General features: G+C 56.6%; 1 protein-coding gene across 3 annotated transcripts in view; it reads left to right on the forward strand.

The window, feature by feature from the left end:
- The window catches only part of DDA1 (DET1 and DDB1 associated 1), an 11632-nt gene extending 4145 nt beyond the window's left edge, over nt 1–7487 (forward strand). The window contains exons 2-6 of one of the 3 annotated variants that reach the window (XR_001007134.1): nt 547–627; nt 862–913; nt 2092–2153; nt 5365–5544; nt 6068–7487. Coding sequence is in view for 1 of the 3 variants with exons in the window: in XM_011989987.1 (XP_011845377.1) it covers nt 547–627; nt 862–913; nt 2092–2153; nt 5365–5475 (306 nt within the window). In the remaining 2 variants the exon portion in view is untranslated. Of the gene's footprint in view, nt 1–546; nt 628–861; nt 914–2091; nt 2154–5364 lie in introns of all 3 variants that reach the window. The other 2 variants (XR_001007135.1, XM_011989987.1) reach the window with 2 other exon arrangements.
- Nucleotides 7488–8477: the final 990 nt, after the last annotated feature.

The following is an 8477-nucleotide window of genomic DNA, read 5'->3' on the forward strand; positions in this document are numbered from 1 at the left end:
TGGTTCTGTCGCCTATATTGGAGTGCAGTGGCATGATCTCGGCTCACTGCAACCTCTGCCTCCCGAGTTCGAGTGATTCCCCAGCCTCAGCCTCCCGACTAGCTGGGATCATAGGCGCGCACCACCATGCCCGGCTCATTTTTATATTTTTAGTAGAGATGAGGTTTCGCCATGTCGGCCAGGCTAGTCTCAAACTCCTGGCTGCAGATGATCCGCCCGTCTCGGCCTCCCAAAGTGCTGGGATTACAGATGTGGGCCTGCTGTGGTATGACTTTTAACCAGTGGCCTGTTCTCTTACAGCCTCAATTTCCCCACCTCTTATCTAGTTAGGGGCTGCCATGAGGACCCCCCGGAGGACGTGCACATAGCCTGGCTTGGTTACTTTTCTCTGGGCCCGGCAGTGTATCCAGCAGCCAGCTCAAGAGTGTGTTCTGGAAAACTTGAACTACAAAGAACAGCGGGAAGAAGGGATGCACCGTGCAGGTGCTTCAGGGATGAGCCAGCCCATTGCCTATTTTCTCATGTACCATCTTCCATGTCTTCTAGGCAGATTTTTTGAAAGGACTGCCTGTCTACAACAAAAGCAATTTTAGTCGATTTCACGCGGACTCCGTGTGCAAAGCCTCGGTGAGTGCGTGTTCCTGGGGCTGGGAGGGACTGGGCACTTCCAGAGGGCCTGGGAGTAGCTTGTGTCCCCCGATTGGGGTCTTGGCTGGAACAGAGGCTGATCTTCAAGCCCAGCCCCATCCACATTCTTGAGTGTCTTCCAATCTGCACTGAAGGGTGGGTGCCGCGTGGAGGGATGAGGAGACCCCAGGCCCATGCACTCTCCTAACCTACCCCTTCCCAACCCTCCTGCAGAACCGACGGCCCTCAGTCTACCTGCCCACCCGAGAGTACCCATCTGAACAGAGTAAGTGGCCGCTGTCGGTCTGTCCCATTCTGGCTGCTGAGGGGTGGGGTTTGGTGACCGCAGCGTGGCACGAGGAGGTTATCTTCAACCCTGGCCCAGGCCATAGATTTGGCTGGGGTTCACATGCTGGCTACTGAATCCAGTTAGGTCAGGGAGGGCCTCCAGGGAGGTGCAGGAGGGGGACTGTGGGGGCTTCAGCCTGGGGATGCACACGTGGATGCCTGTCCACTCCTAGCACCTGGAGACAGCCAGAAACCTGGCTTTCCCCAGACGTCTCCTGATTGGGACACACTGGGATCCATAGTCAGCCCAAAGGGGCCCCCAAGTTGTCGCTCATCTGCCACTCACTGGCCCCTTCCCCTCCTTGTCAGATGAGGGCAGGCGAGGACTCTGGTTCTAAGACAAGTACTATTGGGCAGGGAGGCAGCAGAGGGCTACAGGAGCCTGGGCTGGGGGATCCAGCCAGGCCTGGGTGAAAGTGACAGGAAGGGGGTCCAGCCGGAGGGACCCACAGCACAGGAGGACTTGGTCCTGCTGTCTTAGTTTAACTGTTCAAAAAGACTCCACACCAGGTAGGGTGGCTCCTGCCTGTAATCCCAGCACTTTGAGAGGCCGAGGCCGGAGGATTGCTTGAGGCCAGGAGTTCGAGACCAACCTGAGCAACATAGTGAGACCCTGTTTCACCAAAAACCATATATATATTAGCCAGGCGTTGTGGCGTGTGTCTATAATCCCAGGTGGGAAAATCATTTGAGCCCAGAAGCTCCAGGCTGCAGTGAGCTATGATTATTCCAGCCTGGGTGACAGAGTGAGACCCTGCTCTTAAAGCATTTATCCATCTGGAGCCTGTGGGGTGGGGCTGTGTGGTCAGTGGGCACAGATATGCGGTGTGTGCTCCTAGTCAGCCCGGGAGAAACAGGCACGAGAGTCTCAGTGCCTGGGCTTAGTTCCCCATCCAAGGATGGAATCCCTTGCAGGGAGCAGGGACCCTGAAAGCAGCTGACTCAGGCCGCTGGGAGTGGCTGCGTGTGTGCTCAGAAGCAAAAACACGGGACTTTTGGAGATCTCCGGAGTTGGGGATACTGAGTTCAAGCCCCAAAAAGACCTCCCAGGGCAGTGTCAGGGGAGGAGCCCGGGGAGGGGACACGTCTGCGACTTTCTCTGTCTTTCCTCCTTAGTCATCGTGACAGAAAAGACAAACATCCTTCTGCGCTACCTGCATCAGCAATGGGACAAAAAGGTGAGGCCCGCAGGGCTCCCGTGCAGGGATTGTGGGTGTACAGAGATGGGATGCCTGGCAGGGGCTTCTGAGCACAGGAAGGACTCTAGTGACTGGAGTAGGGTCTTGAGGGCTGGGTAGGAGTGCCCTGGGCGATCCAGGAGTGGGAAGAGCGTCGTTCCAATGGAGGGAACCGCTGTGCAGAGGCCACAGGACACTAGTGCTCAGGAGGCTGGAGGCCAGGCCCAAGCACCCACCAGGCCCAGCTTTCCATGGCCCTGGCATTAGGTAGACTGTATTGGTATGAACTAGATAGAATCTTTTCTGAGGCTGGGCATGGTGACTCGCACCTGTAATCCCAGCACTTTGGAAGGCTGAGGCGGGTGGAACACGAGATCAGGAGATCAAGACCATCCTGGCTAACATGGGGAAATCCATCTCTACCAAAAATACAAAAATTAGCTGGGCGTGGTGGCGCATGACTGTAATCCCAGCTGCTCGGGAGGCTGAGGCAGGAGAATCGCTTGAACCAGGGAGGCAGAGGTTGCAGTGAGCTGAGATCGCGCCACTGCACTCCAGCCTGGTGACAGAGCAAGACTGTCTCAAAAAAAAAAAAAGGCTGGGCGCAGTGGCTCACGCCTGTAATCCCAGCACTTTGGGAGGCTGAAGTGGGCAGATCACGAGGTCAGGAGATTGAGACCATCCTGGCTAACACGGTGAAACCCTGTCTCTACTAAAAAATACAGAAAAAGATTAGCCGGGCGTGGTGGTGGGCGCCTGTAGTTCCAGCTACTCGGGAAGCTGAGGCAGGAGAATGGCTTGCGCCTGGGAGGCGGAGCTTGCAGTGAGCCGAGATTGGACCCCTGCATTCCAGCGTGGGTGACAGAACCAGACTCCATCTCAAAAAAAAAAAAAAGAATCTTTTCTGAATGGTGGAGTGTGTACATATGATTAAAAATCTAGACCGGGCGTGGTGGCTCATGCCTGTAATTCCAGCGCTTTGGGAGGCCTAGGCAGGCGGATCATGAAGTCAGAAGTTCGAGACCAGCCTGGCCAACATGGTGAAACCCAGTCTCAAACCCCGTCTCTACTAATAATACAAAAATTAGCCGGGCATGGTGGCGCGTGCCTGTAATCCCAGCTACTCTGGAGGCTGAGGCAGAAGAATCGCTTGAACCTGGGAGGCAGAGATTGCAGTGAGCCGTGATTGCGCCACTGCACTGCAGCCTGGGCGGTCTCAAAAAAAAAAAAAAAAAAAAAAAATCTAGGCAACATGAGAGGGTGTGGCTGGGTGTGGTGATTCACACCCCGAACTGCTTGAGAGGCTGAGCCGAGCAGATGGCTTGAGGCCAGGAGTTTGAGACCAGCCTAGGCAACATAGCAAAACCCCGTCACTAAAAAAAAAAAAAAATTAGCTGGCTGTGGCATGTTCCTGTTATCCCAGCTATTCAGGAGGCTGAGGTGGGAAGATCGCTTGAGCCCAGGAGGTTGAGACTGCAGTGAGCCATGATTGCGCCTTTGCACTCCAGCCTGGGCAACAAAGCCAGACCCCGTCTCTAAAAAGTGAAAATGAGAGGGTGTAGTTGCAGTGAAGAGTCATCTCCCCGCCGCTTCTGGTGCCCCAGCTCCCTTCCCAGTGGCTGCCTCTGCACATGGGACATTTTTTCTTCTTTTTCTTTTGTTTTTGTTTTTGTTTGTTTGTTTTTAAGATGAGGTCTTGCTCTGTCGCCCAGGCTGGAGTACAGTGGCATGTTCTCGGCTCAGTGCAACCTTCTCCTCCCAGGCTCCACCTCCTGGGTTCAAGCAATTCTCCTGCCTCAGACTCCCGAGTAGCTGGGATTACAGGCATACACCACCATGCCCGGCTAATTAATTTTATCATTATTTTTTTTTTGAGATGGAGTTTTGCTCTTGTTGCCCAGGCTGGTGTGCAATGGTGCGATCTTGGTTCACTGTAATCTCCACCTCCTGGGTTCAAGCGATTCTGCCTCAGCCTCCCGAGTAGCTGGGATTACAAGCATGCACCACCATGCCTGACTAATTTTGTATTTTTAATAGAGACGAGGTTTCTCCATGTTGGTCAGGCTGGTCTTGAACTCCTGACTTCAGGTGATCCGCCCGCCTTGGCTTCCCAAAGTAGGCTGGGATTACAGGCGTGAGCCACCATGCCTGGCCTAATTTTTGTATTTTTAGTAGATTTAGTGGATTTTGTATTTTTAGTCTTGAACTCCTGACGTCAAGTGATCTACCTGCCTCAGCCTCCCAAAGTGCTGGGATGACAGGTGTGAGCCACTGCACCCGGCCCTCTTATTTTTTCTTTTTTTTTTTTCTTTTTGGAGACGGAGTCTCTCTGTTGTCCAGGCTGGAGTGCAGTGCTGCAATCTCAGCTCACTGCAACCTCCGCCTCCCAGGTTCAAGCGGTTCTCCTGCCTCAGCCTCCAGAGTAGCTGGGATTACAGGCATGAGCCACCGCGCCCGGCAAGTTTGCTTTTTTTACTTAACATTGAACACTGGGTGGCTACCTACCCTGGGCAAAGTTGGAAGGTGGGGGGACTCTGTGGCAAAGTGACTGTTGCCGAAAATCCAAGCTGCTGGGCCCATCCCCCCCCTTCTCCTGCTTCCAGGCCTTGGTTTCCACAGCGGGGAAGGAGACAGGTGCTTCTCTCTTGCGTTGATGTGCAGCATCCCCAGTGGCTTCCAAAGGCCTTTATTCCCAGGCTGGGTGGATCGCTCCTCTGAGTGCTTGAGAAACCAGCCCTGTGTGTCATTGCACGTGCTGGGGGTGACTCCTCCAGGTGCCCAGGAAACACCTGTCTATCACCGGCCGTAGGTCCAGGAAGTGCTCTGGGCAGGGCTTAGCAGGGCAGGTCCTGGTGGTAGGAGGGACTGCCCAGCCAGGGACCCCAAGACCCCCCACCGTACTCCAGGCTTACCTCTGTGATGCTGTTGCGGGGGCCTGGGCTGGCATTAGGACTCTGGGAGCTTCACCCACGTGAAGACTCACAGCCTCCGGCTGGGCAACATAGTGAGACCCCCATGTCTACCAAAAGTAAAAATATTAAGTGTGGTGCTGCGTGCCTGTAGTCCTAGCTACTCCCAGAGGCTGAGCTGGGAGGATTGCTTGAGCCCAGAAGGTTGAGGCTACAGTGAGCAGTGATCATACCACTGCACTCCAGCGAGAGCCTGTCCGAAAAAAATGACTCACAGCCCCTCTCTTTCCTCTGTCCCCCAGAACGCTGCCAAGAAGAGAGACCAGGAGCAAGTGGAGCTGGAAGGCGAGAGCTCCGCACCTCCCCGCAAGGTGGCGCGAACCGACAGCCCAGACATGCACGAGGACACTTAAGACTCTCAACCCCACAGGCGCCTCCTGCCAGGTCTGCTCCTCGGTCGCCCACCCGCCTGCCCGCCATGTGTAAGCACCCCGCCCGCCCGCCTCCCTGCCGGCCCATCCACACCCTGCGTCCACACCACTTCCAACCTCATAGGAGCCGATGTATTTATTTTCCTTGAGTTTTTATTTATGCTGTAACCTGTATCAAGCGTTGGTTAAAGGGGACATCAGACCCAGTAGTGTGATGTTGGTAGATGCTTTTTAAAAAAACACAACATTGTCCCCCGACCCCCGCCTTCCACCGGGCCAGTTCCCCGACTCCTGCCCCCAGTTCTCCAGAGAACCAGAGCGTGTCTGTGAGGGTCTCTAGCGGGGGCTTCACTGTGGCTGGGCAACAAGGGCGGGCCTGGGGCGGCCGACCCACCAGGACAGCCGAGTGGCCTTCTCCCCCCGACACCGGTCCAGGCCCTTGAGACTCGGTCTTGTCCCACGCTCTGCCTGGAACTCTCCCATGCCCAGACCTCACTCAGCGTGTGCGCACGTCGGGGAGAAGTCGGCCCTTGGGATCTTTCTCTTGAGTCATTTTATTTTTATCATGGACTAGTGCGCGCTCCGTGTCCACCCCAATAAAAGGGTCTTTCCTACTCGACCTCGCGTCTTTGCTCCACACACCTTGGCTGCAGAGGACGGAACCCCTGGGAGTCATCCCTGTTGTCACCAAGAGGAGTGAGAAGGGCCCCCCACGCCAGGGGCTCCGGGACCGGCTGGATTCTCTCGTGGGCTTGCTGAGGCCACCATGTTCAAGGCCAAGACCTGCCTGGACCATCCCCTCTGCCTCTCCTGTCAAGGTGACCCCAAGGACAGGTCATTCCTGAGAGACGGTCCATGGTGCCAAGGATGGAGCAGGGTCAGCCCCCTGCCTGGGATACTGCCGAGCAGGGCAGTGCACCTGTCAGCCACCGCAGAGACGGCCAGCCTCACCTGGGGGCCTGGGGTCTCCGGCCTCTGCCACTCCCGTGAGGCATGGTGACAGCACAGATGGCATCTGGCCGGTCTTGCTGTCCCAGGTAGTGGCCTCACCCTTGCTGGGTCATAGAGGAGCTGTACAGAAAGTCGGCACCTGGCAATTGGCATGTGCCATGGCCGCTCATGGGGACCCCTCCTCTGCCAGCTGGGCTGGGTTTGGGGCTGAACTTGGGTATGTAGGGGGTGTTCAGGCTCTTGGCAGAAGGTTTGTGACCCTGACCATTAAGCCTGAGGCTGGGGGAACACCGCTTCTTCCCTCATCACCCCCACTGGCGGCGGGTGGGGGGGGTCTTAGTTTTCTTTTGTTTTGTTTTGTTTGTTTTTTTGAGTTGGGGTCTCGCACTGTTGCCCAGGCTGGAGTGCAGTGGTGTAATCACAGCTCACTGCAGCCTCAACCTCAAGCATTCCTCCCACCTCAGCCTTCCAAGTAGCTGGGACCACAGGCACACACCACCATGCCTGGCTAATTTTTTTTTTTTTAAGGTGGAGTCTCGCTGTGTCTCCCAGGCTAGAGTGCAGTGGCGAGATCTCAGCTCACTACAACCTCCGCCTCCCAGGTTCAAGCGATTCTCCTACCTCAGCCTCCCGAGTAGCTGGGATTACACACGTGCACCACTACACCCAGCTAAATTTTCTATTTTTAGTAGAGATGGCGTTTCACCATGTTGGCCAGGCTGGTCTTGAACTCCTGACCTCAGGTGCTTCGCCTGCCTCGGCCTCCCAAAGTGCTGGGACTGTGCCCCACTGCCTGGCTAATTTTTAAAAAATTTTTCATAGAGACAAGGTTTCGCCATGTTGCCCAGGCTGGTCTCAAACTCCTGGGCTCAAGTCATCTGCCTTCCTCAGCCTCCCAAAGTGCTGAGGTTACAGACGTGAGCCACCGTGCCTGGCAGAGGTCTTGGTTTTGAAAGCTGAGTCTGAGGGCGTTGAGATGGCGTGGGGTTGGGCCACAGAGCTAGCAGAGACTCTGGGCTATGGAGGGTCCGCCTGCCCCAGATAGACCCTCGGGCCTGGGCAGCCCATCTCTCCCAAGGACGGACAGTGTCAGGGTGGGCTTCCATCCTACACAAGGAGTGGCTGACCCGGCCCAGGCACAGCACGGCCACCCAGCTGTGTCTCCCAGCTCTCGGAAGTGTCTGCACCACAGGGATGGTGCTGTAGGGTCCATGTGGTCACAGGGCAGGTGGTCAGGAAATACACAGTTGACCACGGTCAGTAGTGCCGGGTCAGTAGTGCCGGGTTGGGCTGAATGCCCTGGAGGCTCCCAGCCCAGCTGGGGAGTCCCAGTCCCCAGGGTTGATGTGACCTGGGCAGGCCTGCGGTGTCCGTCTGTGAATGACTGAGATGGTGGGACTTCAGCTGCCAAGGCCAGGGGCCAGAGTGGGAGCAGGGGGCACCCCCGCCCTTCCCCTAGGCCTGTCTAGACCTCTCCGGCCCCCAGTTTCTGCTTTGAGTGGCTGGGGGCTCTCTTGCCTGTGCTGTCTGCCCATGGGTCTGCAGGGCTGCTGGGCAGGCACCTCCTTCCCCTCGCCTGCCTCAGCTCCCTCCGATGGGGTCTCAGGGCTGTGTCCCAGCTCGCCTCCCTGTGGCCTCCCCCTAGAACTCCTGGGTCTGTCAGGACATGCCCCACCTGGCACACACACCCTGTGTGACTCCCACTGCCTGTGGGAGGACGCCGGGCCCCTGAGCCAGCCTCTGCTTTCCCCTCCTGCCTTTGGGGTGCCCCATACCACACTGTTCCCCCAGACTGCCTTCCACTTTCTCTGCCTTTGCACAGGCTGTTCTCCTGCCTCCAGTGAACTCTGACTTCTCCACAGCCTCCTGAAGGGCCCCTTGCTCACACTGGCCCCAGCCAGGCCCTCTGACCCAGCCCTCCTGCATGGCCACGTTGGTCTCTGAGCCTTAAGCCTTTGGACGTGTACACATTTGTCCTCTTCTTCCTGACAAACCTGAGGGTCTGAGAGGCCACATTCCTGTTCCTGAGTCAT

Source organism: Mandrillus leucophaeus, unplaced genomic scaffold (assembly GCF_000951045.1).
Source record: "Mandrillus leucophaeus isolate KB7577 unplaced genomic scaffold, Mleu.le_1.0 Scaffold11, whole genome shotgun sequence".
Taxonomy (NCBI): Eukaryota; Metazoa; Chordata; class Mammalia; order Primates; family Cercopithecidae; genus Mandrillus; species Mandrillus leucophaeus.